The following is a 21,185-nucleotide window of genomic DNA, read 5'->3' on the forward strand; positions in this document are numbered from 1 at the left end:
CAGGGCTTCCTCCACTGGCCACACTCTGAACCTCTCGCTGTCCGCAGGAGACAGCTGCTGCTGCTATTCACAACAGGAGCTGCAGCTGGACCTTGTTGCCCTCGCCCTTGTAGATGGAGATTTAGGGCCTGCCAAGGGAGCCTGGAGTCTCTCACTTCAAGCCCTGGTACCCTCCCTTCCCATGTCCACAGCAGACTCAAGCAGGGCTGTGGCACCCCTTCCCAAACCGCCTAAGACCTTACTGTAAGGGGAACTGGGTTCGACTTATTTTACCTTTTGTTTTGTTTTCTACATTTTTAAAAGAGTAATTCATCGTGCGTCTGAGTGCATCAACGCGCATGTGTCTGCTGAAGGAGGTATGGGTATCTTCCACACTTTCCACTTGCTCTTTTGAAGCCATTCTTACCCTGAACCTAGAGCTCACGTAGCTGGAAGCCACTTAGTCCCAGCCATCCTCCTATCCCTACTCACCTTAGAGCCGGGGTTATAGAGTTTCCTGGTATACCTGACTTGTGTGGGAGTGAGATCTGAACTCTGCTCTCCACGACTGTGAAGCAAGGGTAAGAAGGCTCTTAACCACCGAGCCATTTCTCCAGCTCCCATTTTCTACAGTTTTAAATATGCCCTCACACACAGTGTCTCAGTTGTTTCTGTGAGGCACCCAGTAAGAGAAAAGGAAGAGGATGTAAAATTGATAGCAAGGACTCTGCTAGCTCAGAGCAAAGTCTCTGATAGTTCAGAGACTTTTCTGGGCCATGCCTTCCAAAAAGTGAAGGAGTTGTAATCTTGAAATACTTGTAGAGTCTGACATGGTAGTACATGTATGTAACTAAAACACTCAGGAGGCTGAGGCAAAATGATGATGAGTTCAAGGACAACCTCAGCTACATAGTGAGATCTGGGCCAGCCTGGGCTATATGGTGAAACCCTGCCTTAAAACAGAAAATAAGGAGGCGGGCATGGTGGTTTATGTCTTTAGCACTCCAGTCAGGAGTTCAAGGCCATATGGAGCAATATGAAGAACTATTTCAAAAAAGGAAAGAGGAGGACAAGGAAGAGAAGAAGTGAATAAAATAAAATGAAAACATTTACAATTTTTATCAATTCAAATGCATAATACAATACACTGAAACAAATTTTTACTGAATACAAAAAAAAGAAACATGAGTTCTACTCCTACACAAAAACATCTATTCACTCATATTCCAATTTCACAGTAAATGGATGCTTTTTTTTCACCTGACAAAGCTGGTGAAATTTTTCAGGAAAATAATGGCAATAAGTTGTGTTTTCTGAACACTTACCATGTGCCTAATGCCTCATGTACATAATCTCAGCCTCACACAAGCCAGGAACTTCACCGTCTCTGTTTTCTACATTTGCTCTGAAAGTATCATTTATTTCCATATAAATAATTAAAAATAAATAGCACCACACTGATCAGTCGTCACCAACTCACTTTCCAACACAGATTCCTCCAGGCAAACACTAGCACGAGAGCAAGCTCTGCAGAACCATCAAACTGGCACACTGCCAAGTCCTGCCAGACTTCCTACTACAGCCAATGCCCAAGTCTTATGCCCAAGAACAGTAATCACAAAACACTGCTCATGCCATAAGCAAGACTTGTTCTAAAAAATGACTCTATGTTTTCAACAAAAGCATGTTTCCAGCTGGGACTTGAAGCACTACACTGAGCAAGAGGGGAAAGTGGCCACCCTGGTCTTCTCATGTGAGTGGGAATGCTTCATATTTTTCTCCACTTAATAGGATGGTGACTATCAGTCTGTTGTATACAGTCTTTATTATTTGAGAAATGTTCCCTCCTTGCCTAGTCTCGCCAGAGTTTTTCATCACAAATGCTTAACTGACATGAACAAGTATAACTATCTACAGATGACATGATTCTGTGCATGGAAAACCCCAAAGACTCTACCAGGAAACTCCCAGAAATGACCAAAACCAATATTCTTCCTATATAGACAGCCTTGGAAAGAAATCATGGAAACAATCACACTTGCCATAGCCAACAAAGAAATCCAGAATAAACCTAACTGGAAAAGTGACGGACACACATTGAAAACTTTACGACACTGAAGAAGTAGATTGAAGATGGAGGGACCTCTCGTGATCATGGATTATTAGGCTTAATACCGTGAAAACAGCTATCCTATTAAAATTAATCTACAGATTCAATGCAATCCACATAGAAATTCCAATGCAACTCTAAGCAAAAACTGAAAAAAAAAAAACAATCTTAAAATTTGTATGGAAATACAGAAGACCCCAGATATCCAAAACAACCATGAGTAACAAAAACTCTGCTAGATGTATCGCCATTCCTGACTTCAAATTACCCTAGAGAGCCAGAGTAAAAACACACAGCTCTGTCACAAAGCCAGACACATTGAGCAGGTGCAGTAGAACCAGGAACCCAGACATAACCAAGCCTTTGTACCCACAGCCACCTGAGTTTTCACAAAGATGCCTAAATACACTTTGGAGAAAAGACAGTATCTTCAACAAACAGTGCTGAGAAAACTGTATGTTCACATAAAGATTGAAACTTGATCCTTCTCTCATCCCCTGCACACAAATCAATTCAAAACGGATCAAAGATCTTAATGCTTAATCCAAAACACTGAGACTGCTAGAGAAACAGTACAAAGTGCACTTCAGGCTACAGGCTGGAGGAGAACTTTCGGACAGGACCTCAAGCACCTCGGATACAGAACCAACAACCAACCAGTGGGACTTCATGAAATCAAAGTTTCTGTATCATAAAGTAAACTGATAATCCAGTGAAGATGCAGCCCGTAGAATGGCATAGATAGGTAGATAGATAGATAGATAGATAGATAGATAGATAGATAGATAGATAGATAGATATAGATGAATAGACAGATACATATACACATACATACATAGATACATAGATAGAGAGATAGACAGATAGTTGACATAGTTATAGATGGATAGGTGGATGGATGATAGGTGATAGATACTGAGACACAGAGAGATAACAGAGATAGATAAACATAGAGAGATAGATACATAATATAGATAGATAGATAGATAGATAGATAGATAGATAGATAGATGATAGACAGACAGAATAGAATAGATTGATGGAATATATATGTCCCACAACATCTTTGCCAATTAATTATACATCTGACAGAGGACTGACCAATGTCTGAAATATACAAAGGACCCCCCCAAAAAAACCTAAACATCAAGGAAACAAGCAGCCCTATTAAAAAGTGGGCAACGGAACTGAGCAAAAATTTCTCAGAAGAAATGCAAATGGCTATGAAATGGATGTGTTCACCATCCATTCTTTGCCATCAGGTAAATGCAAATTAAAACTACTGTGAGGGGCTGGAGAGCTGTCTCAGCAGTGAAGAGCACTGGCTGCTATTCCAAGGATCCCAGGCTCAATTCCCAGAACCCACATGGTGGCTCACAACAGCCTATAACCTCCACTGGCTCCAGGCATGCATCTGTGCACAGACACAGATGCAGACAAAACACTCATAAAAAATAAATATTTAAAATAACTGCTTTGAGTTTCATCATTCTTTTTAATATTTTTATTTTTAATATTCATTTTACAGGTATGGGTGTTCTGCCTGAATATTTGTCTCTGTGTCATAAGTACAGTGCCTGCAGAGGCCAGAAGAAGGCATCAGCTCCCCTGGGATTAGAGTTACAGTTTTAAGTTGCTGTGTAGGTGTCTCGGAATTGAACCCTAGTCCTCTTAGAGAACCAGTGATCTTAGCTACTGAGATCTTAGCTACTCTCCAGCCCCAATTTCCTATTTCTTAATGGATAAGATTTGGGTAAAGATGAACCCTTATACACAACCTGGTGTAGCCACTAGACAATCAGTGTGGCAGGTCCTCAAAAAGCCAGATCTGTCATACAACCCAGCTATAACTCCTGGGTATGTATGCAATGGCCTCTTATTTCTTACTACAAAAACACACACTCATCCATGTTTATTGTTGCTATGGTCACAATAGTGAGGATGTGAACAGCCAAGATATCAATCAACTAATGAATAGGTGAGAGTATGGTACCCACATACAATGGAATTTTATTCATCTATTTAAAAATATAGTTGTAAAATTTGCAAGTAAATTAACGGACTTGAAAATACTACACTAAGGTAACCCAGACCCATAAAAGACAAATATCACCTATTCTCATTTGTATGTAGACCCTAGCCTTGGATCTTTAGATTTAACTTGGGAGTACCTATAAAGCCAGAAAACTATAAAGTGACCATTGGTGGGAGTGGGGGAGAATTTTAAGAGAGGCAGGGATAATAGAACATGGGTGACAAGAGGAGTAAAGGGAAATGATGGGGATGGACATTTAAGTGGGGAGAGGGATGGGAAGTAGGTCACAGGGGAAGGTGGGACAAAGAATAATTAATTGTAAGGATTCTTTAAAAAGCCGTATTTTTTAAAAGTGTCATGTAATTGAGGCTGGAAAGATGATTTGGTGCTCACTGTTCTACCATAAGGACAGAGTTTGGACTATAACACCCATGTCTGGAAGTTCACATGTGCCTGCAACTCCAACAGATCTGCCACCTTCTGGCCTCCACTGATGTGCGTGCGCGCGCGCGCGCGCGCGCGCGCGCGTGCGCGCACACACACACACACATAAAGGGAGTTTATTTGAAGTTGAGATATGCTCCTACATGAAGCATAGGTTGACAAAAGGCCCAGTGCCAGGTATGTAATACCTCCCCTCAAGCTGCTGATGAGGGGAAACCCCCAAAACAGTAACAGCGATTGCCATTGCTCTTAGCTGTCCACTACAAATTGATGGTAAGACCCTACTGCTGAAGACACCACAAAATTTAGCTGCAAGATGCAGAGAAATAAAGTTGGTCCTGAGTAGAAACTTTCTTCCTGTACAGGAAGGTGCTATGTGGGCTTGATGAGAAGAAAAGTCACCAAACCATCTTAGCTATCCATGAGCCCTGTGGGTCACAAAAAGGACCAGTGTGGCAAAATATCTCCATCGGCACAATATTGGCATGAATGCTAATATTGCTTTCTGCTTGGATTAAGGGACCACACCACAGGAGGAAACCCATGCCTGGTACTGTAAATCTGTCCACACACCCATGTTTGAGAAGCCCACAGGCCATGGGGTGGACCTAAACGGACACAGTATTAAAAATCCATTCCTATGTCCAGAGATCAGTGCAGCTCTTGGAGTGCATCAAAGAAGTTTGTGTGGTGGATGAAGTTAGCACAGATACAACTGGCCAAGGTGAAGAGAATGAGTATCTGTGGAATGATCAGCCACAAACACAACATCTTATCACACCCCCTTACCCCAAGGTTCAAGGAATACTGTGAAAAAGAGGCCAGAAAAAAAAAAAAGAAAAATAAAACAACACGCCGGAGGTTAGAAAGGACTAGAGTGAAAAAGTATCTACTGAACAGATGCCCTCATAAGCCCACAACAGCTGTTTGGCTGCCTGCATTAGACTTAAATGAGATCAAGCCACCAAACATTTCCACCATCTCCAACCCCAGCTGGAACTGAGGAACTTCTGGGGAGAGGGAGTTTTCTTTAAGGGTGTGGCCCATGGTAGGTCCATCATATCCCAGAGAATGACCCCACCCTTGTAAGTTTAATATAAATAAGACTCAGAGGATTTAGAGAGAAAGCTATGAAGTCAGTGGGGAGTGTGGGGTGAATCTAGAAGGAATAATGGATGAACATCATCAAAATACATTGTGTGGATACGCACATGTGATGTGACCTGCTCGCTGTACTCTCACCAGGGATTCGTGCTTTTTCTCCTCCCTCAGTTCTCTGGATCCTCCTTCTGCTCGCTAAACCCCTACACTGCTTCTGCGGACCTCTGCCCAGGCCGCCTCTTCTCAGGTCTACCCTCCATTCTAAGAGCCCTGGGATAGCTTCAATACGCTGGAGCATGAAGTTACTGACCTTAATCTCCCAGCTTTCTGAGCAGGGAGACCAATTTCAAATCAGTGAAAGGGTTGAGGAGTATATACTACCAGGGGAAGACAGAGCATCAAAAAATAACAATAATAATTCTAAGAGGTGGCCTTAAGAAAACAGGCCTTCTATTTCTTTCATGCATGGCTGAGCATATTAAGTCAGTTCTGCTTAATTCCGTACATAGAGGTTCAAAACCAGCCCGCCTTATTCAATGGAAACACAGTATGAACTCCCCCAGCTTCTATTAGCGGCCACACTAACCTCTTCGAAGAGAAAACACACACAGTGTGCTGCTTTTAGCCACTTGTGACATATTTAATTGAGCTTTTTAAAGGACGAACTCAACACACCAGTCACACCTTCTCTCTCACACGCTACCATTCTACCGAGAGGGAGTAAGATACAAAACTCCATTTTTCTTCCTTCACAGAAGCCCGGCATGCTCATCTTGAAAGGCAGTTTTCTAAGTCTTCTCAATACTCACTTGGCAAAAGCATTTCTCCTGTTAATCTCTTTTTGGGAAGAAGCAGAGGTTGTGCTGAAACTTCTCCTAAAACCTAAATGTGAGAGTGAAGGTTAGAAGAGAAAAACACATCACATTTTAATCCTTTACAATGAGTTATTTTTAATTACTTCTAAAGTGTTCTATGACACTAAGAGGTTTTTTTCCCCAGGGAAACAAACAAACAAACAAAAAAACAAAAAAAAACCTGCTATGTAGCAGTTCTTCTAAGATAAAAACAAAAACAAAAACAAAAAACTCCATCCTGCAGGGAACAGTCTTAAGCCCAGGAAGTCAACAACTTATAACCCTCAGGAGTCCCTGAAACTGAGCAGATACAATAGATTCCCCTGCCTCGCTGAGTATACACAGGCAGAAGAACCAGAGCCATTGCCTGAAAGCCAGTCTGACTGAAAGATATTCACTACCTGAGTTGCCTGAATGAGACACAATTCAGCCCACTGAGCTGCCTGTAGGCTGGGTACTGTACTCCAGCTTTCTAGCTTTCATTACCTATCTGCCACCCACGCTTGGGTGATACAGCTGTCTTTGAGGCACTTCTGCTACTATAAATAATCTTTCGTCCATATTCCCATGAGTGGCCTCAATAAAACTCATTGATTCGCCATGTTGGACTCTGGTGATATCCTTACTTTGCTCTCTCATTGGTTACTACATTAGATGAATAAACATTTGTTCACACCTCCACAGGAACAGTACCACACAATGAAAAGAAAGCAAGCACATACTGAGAACACAACTGTAGTACATCTTAGGTTGGTTCTCTTCTCTTCAGGACTCATGCCACTGATCTCTGAAGTCCTGATATTACATTGATGTTCCTCCTGATAGAGGAACCTACTTACCTTGGAATCGTGATACATTTGAGGGACAGGTTTTAGTGATATCCTGTGTATATATGACAAGTAATGTCATATAATGTCATAATGTCATACAAAAGGTTTGTATTATGTCTAAAGTGCTTTCTCTGTGAATAATTATGCATATATTTATTTTCATAAATTACATACACTAATCATCCTTCTTTGGAAATATCCTTTAATATCGTGTTTATAAATATATTGTATAAATCTTTTTAAAAAAAGATTTCTAGATACTTTCTCATCTCTGCCTTTTTGATCAAGCTCTGCTCACACAGGGATAAGTGATAAGCACAACATGACTTCTAGAGTTTTTTCCTCTAAGATTTCTTGAAGACAAATAACACCAAATCATACACTGATAAAGTATATGATGAACTACTGCAATCTTGATAATCATGTGAAAAGGGATTTTTTTTTTAACTATCATTAAAGATATTCCAGGAAGAGAACACTGGACAACAAACTTCAGAGCTCCAGTGTGCCCTCCCCATGCACAAGAGTTCAAAGATTAAGAAACTTCCCAAAAGGCAGGCTTTGTAAGAGAAAGTGGACTTTCAATTCCAGAAAACCAGAAGTACCGAACAAATAAATCTGTTGATGAAAATAACACAATTTTAAACAACTATAATTTTACAGAAGGTATTTTTGAGCTGACTCAAAGTCATATTCATACTCTTTCTCTGCCTGCCTTTCTCTCTTTTTGTGTGTGTGACACACCCCAACTCACCCAATGTACAATCTCAGAGAAGCCAAACCATAAAAGAAGAAGAAGAGAAGGAGAAGGACAAGGAGAAGGAGGAGGAGGAGGAAGAGGAGGAGGAGGAGAGGAAGAAGGAGGAGGAGGAGGAGGAGGAGGAGGAGGAGGAGGAGGAGGGGGGGGGGGAGGAGGAGGAGGAGGAGGAGGAGGAGGAGGAGGAGGAGGAGGAGGAGGAGAAGAAGAAGAAGAAGAAGAAGAAGAAGAAGAAGAAGAAGAAGAAGAAGAAGAAGAAGAAGAAGAAGAAGAAGAAGAAGAAGCTGCCTCCGCTGCCACCACCACCAGGAGAAGCTGCCAGGTGCCCAACGTGCAATCTTATCTTGTACCACAGGGTTGTCCTTTGGTCCCTGGATACTGGACTTCAGATTGGCTTCACAGGACATGGGGAAGAAAGGAGCAAAGGCCTGGTATATGGATCCACCAAAGACCTCTGGTAAAGGAATTCATGCTCAGTGTAACTTGGGGCAAGAAACCAAATGAAACAATGGCTTTCTTATCAGCGCAAGGCTGGAATTACTGCTTTCAGGTCTTGTGGCCATAAGCAAATTCACACCATCTATATCATATTTTAAAAAATAAAAATAAAACCAGAGAATGTAGAGAATGTATGTTTCAGTATGTCTAGGGTGGCTTTGCTTTTAGGCAAATAGCAGAAATCAATATACCAGAATGCATCAAAGACTGCCATCTGTAAAACTCTGATTAAGCAAGCATTTCACAGTAATAAGTTACAAAGTCACAAGGAGAGAAGACACCACAAGTCAGGCTCAGCAGACACAGGATGAGGAGTTAAACTCAGCAAAGCTTCAGATATTAAACTACTTAACACAAAGTAATAGATAATACTTAAGCTATTAAGGACATGAAAGAAGAGGTTGAGCATATGGGGAGAAATGAATAGTAACAAGATGTGCAAAAAGAAAAGCAGTGGTCTTGATAAGCATTAATGTGGTGGCTGGATTAAGCAGCAGAGTAGACACAGCTGAAGAGAGAAACAGGTATTGGATAACACTAAAGGTACCTAGAATGTGGTCAGAAGGACAAGCTGTGACAGAAACAAGACTTGGCTAGATGCTGATCTCCAGACCCAGGAAGAGTCAGAATGTCAAACAGGATTAACAAAAAAAGAACTTTCCACCTGCATATATCCTAATAAAACTGCACGACACAAAGGAGAGAGACCTTCAAAAAAATCCAAAACTAACAAAAAGGCAAGACAAATCACCTACAACAACAAGGATTGCTCAGAGGCCTGACTTCTCATCAATGACAGCAGCCAGAGTATCCACGTACAGGGAGAAAATTCCAAAATTCTACACCCAGCAAAAACGTCACTGAAAAAGACCAAAACTGAGTGTACTCAGGCCGGAACAAAGTTCTCCCAAGAGGAAGATAGACGGGTAAATATGGAAGTGAAATAAACTATTAAAGAAAAACAAAAAGGCAATGCCTAATTTACAGGGGTGATAAAACAAACAAAACAGCTTAGCCTCTAAGGATTCAAACTGTGTAGGACATGGGTAACAGTGATTAGCTTTAAACTATGTGCAGTGTGTACATTAATTGATTTACAATAATTACTAAGAAGCATATTCACAGCGCAGCCTGTACACAGGAGAAGTGTTAACAGAGTGCAGGAAAGGAAAAGGGTAGAAATACAACCAAAATGAGGTCAAGGAGGAAGCCCCAACTGGACACGGTGGCTCACACCTCTGATCCCAGTGCTGGAGGCAGAGGCAGGGAGATCCCATGAATTCAAGGTCCACCATTTATGACTGATACAGAAAACTCACCATTTGTAATACACAAAAACCAAAATGGATTAGGGGCTGTGGAGACAGCTCAGCGGTTCAGTGTGAAGGTGATGTCTGCACAACCATAAGGACCAGAGTTCAGATCCCAGCTCCTACATAGCATGCCATGCATACAGCAAACAACTGTCACTGCAGCTCTGAAGAATACACCATCTTCTGACTCCAAGGCACACAGAGCCCCACACACATGCTCATTCACTCTCAAAGACACATGCATACAAATAAGTATTTTAAATGGAATAAGAAGTAAAAAAAATAGCATAAAGAGCATTGCTAATGCATCAGTTCATAGCAATAAATTAAAATGAATGGGACTTAGAGTAATAGACAAAGACAATCAGATTTTTTTTTTCTAAGTAAAACTCCAGTATGTTCTATTTAGGAAAGTAACCTAGAAGTATTATGGCAGAAAGTAAATCAATACCAAAAAAAAATGCATTAGAGAAATACTTAATGAAAAGAAGGATGGCAAAAAGATGCAAAAATTTTTCTAAAAGCAATACCAAGCAGAGCCTGCCACCCTCGCACTCAGGAGGCTAACAAAGAGAACTGTAAATTTGAGGCTAGCCCGGACTACACAGTGATACTCTGTAGCAAGAGGAGAGTAAGGGCAGAAAAAGATACAGAAGAGAGAGAACAGGAAAGGGGAAAGAGAAAAGAATGTTTATTACATTAAATACACAAAAATATTAAATAATACATGAAAAAAACTAACTAAATATGTACAAAATTTAATGAGGAAAGCTACAAAATTCCAATGAGGCCGGAGAAGGCACACAGCAGCAGTCCTCTCGGGCACATGGGACTTGTTCCTAGGACTTTCCACGGGTGCCACAGATGTACAGTGCTAGACCCAATGTGATTTTCCCTACAAGCAACTCCTATGGTAAACCTTCATCTTTTCACTTAAAAGGATACACTTGGAATTTTCTCTCTTTAATATTCCGATTGCCGGTAAGAGTTCTCGTAGCAGCCACTACTAAGTAAAATTAAGGTTAGTTGAACACAAACACTACCTGGACAGTCAACCTGTAACCAGAGGATTATGAACTGACCAGCAGGAAGGTCAAGCTGAACACAATTCACGTCCTCAGCAGGACAGTGTGGCATTTTATCATGCCATTCAGAATAATATAAAACTTAACACCTATGATGGTTTATTTATGGAATTTTCCGCTTAATATCCTCAGATGATGACTGGGTGTAAGTAATCGATTTCACAGACAACAAAGGAGGTTACATAAGTGGAGAAAGAGTCCATGTTCGCAGACAGAGCAGTAGTAAGACCAGACCTTCCCAGCTTCCTTAAAAATCCCAGCTTGTGGCTATGTGGATTCCAACAAAATGATCATAAAGTTTATATGAGAGGGAAAGCCAGAATACCCAACCAATGGAGACAAAGTCGGAGGACACAAACACACACACACACATATACACATACGGCAGAGGAAGGCGACACAGACAGCACGGAGAACAGCACCGTGAGGAAGGAAAGCGACAGAGAATCATATCCACCCTCAAGTCAAAGCAGACACAGCAGCACACACCATCAGGAAGGTCACTTCACAACAGCATGTCCTCTTAAATGCTCACACCCCACAGTCATGGGCTTGACCACAACAAGTATTCAAGCACAGACATTATATTTATAACTTACATAGACAGTTATCCACAGGTGGAAAGGAAAATCAAACTCAATCCTTATCACACACAAAGCCAATTCTGAGTAAAATGGGAAACACACATAGCCAAAACTTGAAAAAAAAAAAAAAAGAAAGAAAAAATCTTCAGGGAAAAGTTCTATGGTTTCTGTCTCTGGGGAAAAAAATCTTAAGGTAAAAAATGTAAGCCATGAAATATTTTGTTTTTGACTACATAAAAATCAAAGAAGTTGGGGGCTGGAGTGATGGCTCAGTGGTTAAAAGCACTAGCTGTTTTTCCAGAGGACCCGGGTTCAATGTCCAGCACCCATATGATAGCTCACAACTGTCTACAATTTCTATTCCAAGGATCTGACATCCTCATACAGACATATAAGCAGGCAACACAGCAATGTATATAAAATAAAAATAAAATTTAAAAACAATGTTTAAAAAATTGAAGAAGTCTTTTTACCAAAAGATGCCAGAAAAGTGAAGACATGCCTTCAGCTGTACATATTACTAACACCTAAAACCAATGAGATGTTCATTCCCAAAATATACAAAGAAACCTACAAGTTAGCAAGAAGCAAATCACTCAAAAAATAGTGATAGGCTTAAACAGAAAAAAAAAGGAAATGCATGTGTCCCACAAACTGAAAACTAAAAGGACTAATTCCTTTCACGTCAACTAATCTGAAAAATGAAAAATAAAGTCACAATGAAATACTGTTTAAATCTAACAGGGTAGCAACCATTTCCACACCAAACAAGACGGCGGTTGCCAAGGTTGGGAGGGACAGGGCCTAGTTAGTGGCCGAGGGGAGTAGACAGTGCGAACACCTGGCATCCCTCAGGGACAGCACAGGTGTGGTAGCCATGCTTACCAACCCCAGGGCACTGCCCACACGTGTGCACGACAGCCTGTAATAATAATAATAATAATAATAATAAAAAACAGGATGCAGCAAAAATAACCACCAGCTACAGAATCAGTCACATATTCGATGGAATGCTAAAAGACAACATAGCAAATAATGGAAACAAAACACTGCTTACTGATACAGCTGCAAAAGGTAGAAAAGATCAAGAAAAATCAAAGGAATTATAAATACAAAATTCCAGGCTCATAACCCTAGGATGAGATATACAAAAAGGGAGGCAGGGTTGAAGAAGGTGGGTACCCAGGGTTTCCACAAGGCAGCTGGGAGGCAGGCAACAGATGCCCTGCAAGCTTGCCTGCCCTATACAGGTGCACTTCAGACACTCTGATATAAAGATATTGATACAGACATTTAACAATAAAAATACATTTCAATGAGTGAAAATGAAGGAATACTTTAAACCGAATTTAAAAGCCATAATCTTACCAGGATAAGAACGATTCTGTTTATTTGAAGATATTTCTGTAAGTGTATCCAGGGAATCTGATAGCCTGTGAATAAAACAAACAGACACACCACATTAGGTGCAGCTGGTCTCCCCGGGAAGGTGATGCCTTCCCATCGACTGATATCTGTTATCCCATTCATTCATTCAACAAGCATTTGTTAGGCAGCCACGTGAGCTGGGAAGGAGCTTTACTCTAGCATGGGAGACGGGCAATACCCAGACAGAGCAGGTCTGGAAAATTCAGTTCACTTGAAACAAGGACTTGACTTCCGACCCTTATTTGCTTGGTTGTTTTTATGGAGCTTAGAACTGAACCCTAGGCCTTGGCAATTATCCTGCCACTGTGCTATATCCATGGCATTATTATTATTATTATTATTATTATTATTGTTATTAATTATATTATTTTGTTGCTGTTATTGTTTGTCAGCGCTAGGAATTAGATCCATGGTAACTTCTGACTTTGCTTTGGAAAGTAAAACTTTACCTTTGCTTCAAAGGTAAGACTATAAAATATGGAGATATGTTAATTTTATACCAAGTTTAACAAATATAAGCTTAAAATTATAAAAATATCTACAATTATGATACTGGAGAAAAGAGACTAGCCAAATGTGTGCATGTGTATAATTTTTTTTGGATAAACCTGGACAGCAATATAATCCAGGCCCTCTACGTGTGACTCCATCCACCGCCGCAAAGGTCACCTTCCCAGTGAGCTTCTTCTCATTTTTTTTTTTTATATTCAAATCATTATTTTTAAAAAGCCAGGTCCTGAAAGCCTCATTTTCTTTCAACTGTTTACTGACCTAGATCTGCAAGACCTTCATGTCTTGCAGAAGTGCCAATCACTTCTCCCAACACACTTTATACCTATCAAAAAATCCTGCAGCCCCTGCAGTGTGTTCATATGCACTGTTTTTACAGGACACAGAACACATGACAGCTGAGGCAAGGCTGATGGACACAGAGCCTACAACCTGGTAAGCAGCAGGGACTGGGATGGAGAGGTGATGGACAGCTGAGAGGAACCTATTTCTAGAAGTGATATCATTAGAAGCATGTGCCAACAGCAACGACGGAAAAACAAGAATATGATGTTTATGAGGACCAGTTAGGCAGTGAGTGAGTTTCCTTCGACTGTCTTTAAAGAATATTCGCTGATGTTATTAACCAAGACAATTTACTAAATGAAAATTGTGCAACGAGAGATAGATCGGGAAAGCTATTCAGACAGAGGAAGTCATGTGGGCGGATCCTGGGACAAGCACACATTTAAAAAATTCAAAGGGGAGACAGGAAAAGCCAGCTATGATCCCTGAGGTGAAGAGCTAGGGGTCAGAGTGTGACTGGTCATGGAGACAGTCTCTGGCAGTGCCTGGTTTAAAATCTTCCTATCTTGAAGCCCAGAGGGGCCTTAAAAGAGCTCCAAACTGGCTTGCATTAGAAATGCCTTAAAATCGAAGACCATGTCTGTTTTGTTTGCCCACAGAATGCCTAGCACAGCACAAAGTGCTCAAAGACACTTAATAGTATTTGATGGTGATGAATGGGACAATCAGAAGATGACGGGAAGACAGCTGGATAGAGACAGCGGTTTATTTCAACGGAGCCCCACTTCTTTTAAGCCCCACTTCTTTTAAGAAGTGGGGGTGGCTTTCAAATGCACTACCTACCTTGGAGAAGACCAAACAGAAGACAAGTAGTGAGAAAGAGGACAACATGTGCTCTGCAAACACAGCAAGGAAAACACGAAACCACAGGGAAGATGTAGCTTTGCAAATGAAAGCGGAGAGAAGGCCACTGTGGTGTGAAAAGCACATAGCTGGGGATCAGCGCCGACGGGTACCCACTAGGCCTAAAATATGCCAAATCCTGCACTCTGGGTACTGAACATGGAGCAAACCCCAGTCCTTGTGACTGGGAGACAAACCATACTAGCACGAGGTAATGTGTCCATCATCTGTCAGGCATGGGTCCATGCAGGCTTACAGCAGCCCCAGTAACCATACAAGTTTATGGGGAAGAGCTCACGTCTGACTCCAGAGAGCTGGGGGGTTCAAATCCTCACTACGGAGCCCAGTTGGCATTAGCTGTCTGATGTTCCTGCTCTGTGAAATGGGGACAATGACATGCGTTGCTTTAAGCCACTGATACAGGGACAGCACTGAGGATGGTACCCAGTGCTTACAAGGGCTAAAAGCATGGGCTTGGAAAAAACAGCAAAACAACAAAGCCAGGCCCCGCTCAGCTCGGCCCTTACCCAGCGATGCGACTTCAGCTCGGCCACTTTTTCCCCCTGGAAAACTATTTTCCCACCTGTAGGATGGGAAAGCCTAGCAGCTCATGGCTCCCTGGGTCACTCAGGTGGTCAGTACAGAGCATTAGGGGCTCAATAAAAGTTGATCATACTTAGGGTTATTCCTCACTCACCAGGCCAGGTATTCATCAGACTCAAATGAGACAGCGCTTAAAGAAGATAACAGATAAACAGATAAACACCCTACTTTCTGAGCTACAAGCACTGTGCGCTGAAGGCCTTACTGCTGTAAAGAATAAGATATCAGGTACACTGTAAATGAAGCAAACTAACATCAAAAAGAAAAAACTGAGAAAGAAATAAGATAAAAAAAAAAGAGCAAAAATACTGTTTGCCCAGAAACCATCAGCATCCAGCTAAATGACCTCCACCATGGTTCTAGTCCCATGAGCATGACTGTACCACACAGGTGGTAGGGACTAAAATCCCGTTTTTCCAGCCCCTGAGAAGCAGAGCCAGCTTCTCCCGGCTCCACTTTCCACGGGAACTCCACGAGGGCCTGTGTTTTTAAAAGCCAGAGTGCGGTGGCACTCAAGTACACTGCCTTAGCAAGAAACACTCTGGAGGTCTGTTACATACAGACTTCACTTCCCCCGAGAGCTACTGCCTATCTATTCCTGAAAACTCGGGAAATCAGAGAAAAAGCCATTTTGGTTCCATTAGGTTTGTAGGAGAATGAATGGGTGCCTGCTGGCAGGAAATTTAATGTAGTTAGGATGTGACTGAAGCAATCAGAGAGCATTTTTACTTTTGTTTGCATGACGGATTAAGCTTGCTCTTCGCACTGTTCTTAGCTGCAAACGCTACTTCTAATCGCCTACACATACTCATAGGGTTTGCAAATGAGGGAGAAAGGAGGTTTTTAAAATTGCAAATCCTCGGCAAGGCAAATTTAGCTTCCCATTAGCCTTCCCTCCAAAGGAAGGTGGCCGGTTAACCCATTGAAGGAACGTGTGTGTGCTCATCTTCCAGATGAAATTAGGGTCCCGTGCGGCACGGGAACTACGGAGTTTGTGTAAACAGATAAACACCCTACTTTCTTCTTACCTCTGCACCCTGGATGGGGGGGCAAATATTCCATATCTTGGATAACAACTAAAATACTGCACGCCTCCGACAGAACCGTCATTCTTCCCGTGGGGCTTCTCCAGCTCTATGCCGTACCAGTACCCTAGAACACGAATATTGCATTTTAAGAGCATCTGCACTTCATTCGCAATCGTTATGTGGCAATACAGACTCAAAGTCTAGATGGCTTAGTGTTTTCACAAATGGCCGAGATGATGGAAGATCATCATGATCATTAAGCTTTCAAATGATAAAATTATAAAATAAGACTTGAAAATTTGAAAAGTGGGAGAAACGTTTTTGCGGCGTAATTGCAGAGCAGTACATTAAGGGGAAAAAAAATAAAGCGCGCAAACTCGGATTGGCAGGGAATTAGCCATTACGCGAGGAGAGCACCACCAAGATCTAAAGACTATAATGCAAAAGAAGCTGTCCTTGACTCTAATATAGCGTGGTTCAGTGAGAGAGCACAGAGTGATGGGGATGGTGGCATAAATCCTAACATGGACTGCACTCTTCACTTCACCCTCCCGAGAGTAGAATACCACAAACAGTCATTAAATAATTAAACAAGGGCAGAGATAGCGTGGGAGGCACCGGGCAGCACAGCCACGCCTCTCTGTCTTCTAACTAAATGAAAAGATTCGGGTTCACTAATAAGAAAACCTGCATAAGAGACAGTATCCCCGGGGCTCTCTGTGAGGAAGGTTAGTCGCTGGAGAGGCTGAAACTGAAGCAACGGGGCTGCACTTCCAGTACCATGAGCCAAGTGGACATAATCCTAACGCAGGGATTCCTGAGGTCTCCGTGCTCTGCTAAACACTCCTCACAGTTCATGCCCTTGTAGTCTGAGCAGACAGCACGGGAGTGACTGTGTCGGGCCTTTTACAGTCAATAGCCAATAAAGAATAAGGGCATGAATACCAACCAACTTAATCTGAATTAGGAAATACAAATTATTCCTTCTTTCAGATTACTAGCTCAGAGTCAGTTTCAACTATAAGAACCTTAGAAGCCTTAACCCAAAATAAGTTCTCATTTTGTTTTGGTATTGTGTTTGTTTTGTGTTACACCTGACCCCATTCTGGAGTCTAAGATTGGGGCTGAAAAGACTCGAGTCTAGCCAGTGTCTTTTCTCTTTGAATGGCCCTTCTATGCCATATAAGTAGTGTCCACAAGCCTCTAGTCTAACCACACCCGTTCCTTGAAAACAAGACTGTCAGCTTTAGCTTTCTGACTCGCCTAAACTAGAAGCCAGGTCAGAATTATACCTGAGTTGGGATTCCCAGGTCTCAAATCTCTGCCTTTGATACACATCTCTGTGTGTTTTTTCTTTAATTAAAAGTCCCATTCTAACTGGCTACATTTCTGCTACCTGTTTACTATATAACTCTTGAAAATGTGTGACATATAGCAGAAACGTGTGTGTGTGTGTGTGTGTGTGTGTGTGTGTGTGTGTGTGTGTGTGTGTATTCTGGCACAGTGGTTGTAGAAACTGCCTAGCAGAGGGCTACGTGAAGTAGCCCTCTGTGTGAGACATAAGGGAGGCCGGAGGGAGGCTTGCATTCTAAAATTGCTCAAATAAAGCAATGACTTAAACTAAGAGGACCAGGACAGAAAGATGCTGGTACTCTGCCTCCTGCTACTACTGTGAGTGCTATAGTCCTGCCTCTGGCCTCCGACTGCTCTGGGTTTGGTCAGCATCTATGACACTGTGGCGGGCTAACTTGTTGGTTTGCAAATGAAGTAAGATCTCAGCTCCTTCCTGGGTCTTGACAGAGCACTACACTGCAAACTTTTCTTTTTCAATCAATATTGCAGGTTAACTTTTTCCTAAAATGCTGCAATGCCACCATGTGTTAATATGGCATATTGCTACTTAAAACACGGAGACGTGGTTTCATGCAACTGGCTTCTAATCTCTGGAAATACAAGATCACCTTTGCCTTTTAAGAACATTTATTACTTCTATTTGTGTGTATACATGTGAAACTGTGAGTTTATGTGTACCATGTGTGCAGGTGCCCACGGAGGCTAGAGGACATCTGATCCTCTGGAACAGAAGTTCCAGGCAGTTGTGAATCACCTGATGTAGGGTGCTGGGAACTGAAGCTAGGTCCTCTGCAAGAGTTGTGAGAGTTCGTAACCACTGAGCCATCTCTCCGGCACCAATATTTACTTTAGAAAACATGGTATTAGGTAGATTGGGATGAATACTTAGGTTTATAGACATGCATTTTTAGGTACAAGGGCACCCAACAGCCTTTATATCTTCTTTGCTTTTCTCTCCAAGCCATCCTGATAAAAAACTAGACAAGTCCAGCTAACTTCTCAACTCTAGGATTATCCTGGAGCGGGTGGAGGAGGAGGGGACACTATCCTGAAATACTTTCCAGTTACTTAGCACAGCTATTTATCTGCAACCAGTGAGAATAAACTAGGGATGTCAAAGCTGATTTTAAGACTAGACAAATATTCAGCACAACTGGCAGGAGAATTCTATGGGCACAGTCAGTGGAGCACCAACAGTGGCATTACCTTCCATGCTCTCTGACTCTGCTGCTGTCCACAAGAACCAAAAAGAGAGAACTCACCTGTGACTATATCCCATCTGCTGCTTAAGTTTTAGACCTTTTCCTACGAAAGTCACCCTGAGCCACGGCTATTCAAGGGCGTTGCATTACCTGGAGCAAAGTTTGTTGTCCCAAAGAACTTAATGGTCCCCACTCTCTGGCCAACCACCAGCACTCTTTCTCCAAGGCGGAGCTCTCCTTCACAGCTGGCGTTATTTGCTGTAGATGGTGCTGAAGAATTCGACCCTGTCGGAAGTGATGGATGGGAGGGTGTGGGAAGGGGAGGAAAGAAAACAAAGGAAGGAAAAACTCAAAAAGCCGTTAGTTTTAAGAAAGTACTCCACGTATTCTAACTAGCCTAGTTGGATATTTCACTACGGATTTGCCGCAGGTAGGATCCTCACTCAGGTCAATGCACTCAAAGCAAGTAAGAAGAGAAAACCTGAGAAAACCTCTGCCACAGGAAATGCATGAACCTGGTTCCTAGAAAGTAATCAGTTCCACTAAGACAGTCGCCAGGCACCCTCTCTGCCCTGACACAACATTGTATGTGAGGATCCAGAGCCATGCAAGCTCTCCCTCCTGTCATGCTGACTCACCTTTGATGCTATGGCACGAAAGCGGATACAGACGACGCTGAGTGATAGGTCAGATGTGGCCAGTAGGCCAATCCCTAGTCACGTGAAAGACAGAGCCTGCCACCATTTACCCAGACTCAGTGTAAGGGATACACAGGAATGTAGTTCCGGGTGAAGCTGCTGCAGACTGAGCAGCCCAAACTGGACAACCCAAAGAGAAGAGCGTTCCAAAGTCTGAGCGACCTTAGCACAGATGCTCAAGTTCACGTCCAGATTAGAAAGCCACCTCTGAATGCTTCAGATTTCAGCGCTTCCGGTTAGAGACGGTCAAACCGTGGACTGTGCAAATATTCCAAAATCCCAAACTGCCCTAATTCAAAACACTTCTGATCCCAACCATGTCAGGTAAAGAAGATCCATTGAATGGTGAGCCTGATTATCCCGACTTGCTTCCCTTCAACTTAATTTGGAACTGCCCCTAAAATGCTCCCTATCTGATGTCAGAGCTCTGAGAAATACAATCTCAAAAGCTGCTCAAATCCAAAGTCCCATTGGTACCAAGTACAGACTGAATAGCTGCCATCCTGAGGGCCCTGAGAACTCTAGGTGAAGATCTGGGAGGGGTCAACCGTGGAAAGGGAGAGACTGAAAACACAGGAGCAAACACGAGCCTGTGAAGGCAGGTGTGGGCCTGCTGGACCACTGAAAAGCCCAGACCTAGTGACACCACAACTCTGCAGTTTACAGAGAAGGTGCAATGAGGAACAAGGCAAGACCTTAGGAGTTAACTGAGATGGGTGTTCAGCTTACAGGTGCCACCTCCAGACTGACCCTCAGACCAAGGGCCGGGACACCTCAGGCCCGCACACTGATCCTGCAGTTCACCAACGGGAGACAGCAAGCCAACCACCACAGCCCAGGCCTCTTCCTCAAGCCCTCCACTCTCTCGGTCCTTTCTTTCTGATTCCATTTCCTGTCCTTCCATTCTTGCCTGAGCTCTGCAGCTCGCTCCCCCTCCAATGCGTAAATCTGCAGAAAAAGTCAACTATCCGCTCACTCCAGAAAAGTTTAAGGAAATGTCGCTAGGGCTCTAAAAGTGGACACCGCACCCACCCCCACAGCCACACACACACATACACCTCTTCCATTCTCTGCCTTTCCCTGTGAAAGGTGATTTTTTTTTATTCTGATCATCACCTTCATCCTTCATCCTCACTGTAGCTTAGGTCAACGTAATCCTCAAATGTATAAAAAGGTAAAATAGTAAGTATGTAGGCACACTGGAGATACTTGTTTCAGGGGAAAGAAGTCATTCTGAACTCATATAAATTCTAAAATCAAATGAACGTCAGAAGTCTGAATTCCAAATACAGGAATATTCAGAATACAAATAAAGAAAGAAGAAGAACGCTGTGCCAGTGCCTGACACCTACTGCCCAGTGTTTCTCAGGACTCGGAAGAGAAACTGGCCGGCGGGGGGCGGGGAGCAGCTGCTGCAGGCCTAACCTCTAGGTTCCCCATTTTTCAGGTCTCCCCTTCTAGGCTACTGTATTAGGGTCACTGCTGAGGGACTGGGGACACCATCTACATGGGCTTAGCTGGGAGCCTGGGCATGCTTTCACACCAGTCACACACCCTGAGGAGCAGTGGGAGATTATGCTGGCCA

At 42.6% G+C, this 21,185-nt stretch overlaps 1 protein-coding gene across 4 annotated transcripts in view; it reads right to left on the reverse strand.

The window, feature by feature from the left end:
• Clip4 (CAP-Gly domain containing linker protein family member 4) overlaps positions 1–21,185 on the reverse strand; it is a 69,549-nt gene that overhangs the window by 3,047 nt on the left and 45,317 nt on the right. For all 4 annotated transcript variants that reach the window (XM_021647156.2, XM_021647157.2, XM_060364677.1 and 1 more), the window contains exons 12-15: positions 19,053–19,187; positions 16,348–16,471; positions 12,959–13,023; positions 6,479–6,551 (exon numbers count right to left, since the gene is read on the reverse strand). In XM_021647156.2, the coding sequence (XP_021502831.1) occupies positions 6,479–6,551; positions 12,959–13,023; positions 16,348–16,471; positions 19,053–19,187 (397 nt within the window). The remainder of the gene's footprint in view (positions 1–6,478; positions 6,552–12,958; positions 13,024–16,347; positions 16,472–19,052; positions 19,188–21,185) is intronic.

Source organism: Meriones unguiculatus, chromosome 1 (assembly GCF_030254825.1).
Source record: "Meriones unguiculatus strain TT.TT164.6M chromosome 1, Bangor_MerUng_6.1, whole genome shotgun sequence".
Taxonomy (NCBI): domain Eukaryota; kingdom Metazoa; phylum Chordata; class Mammalia; order Rodentia; family Muridae; genus Meriones; species Meriones unguiculatus.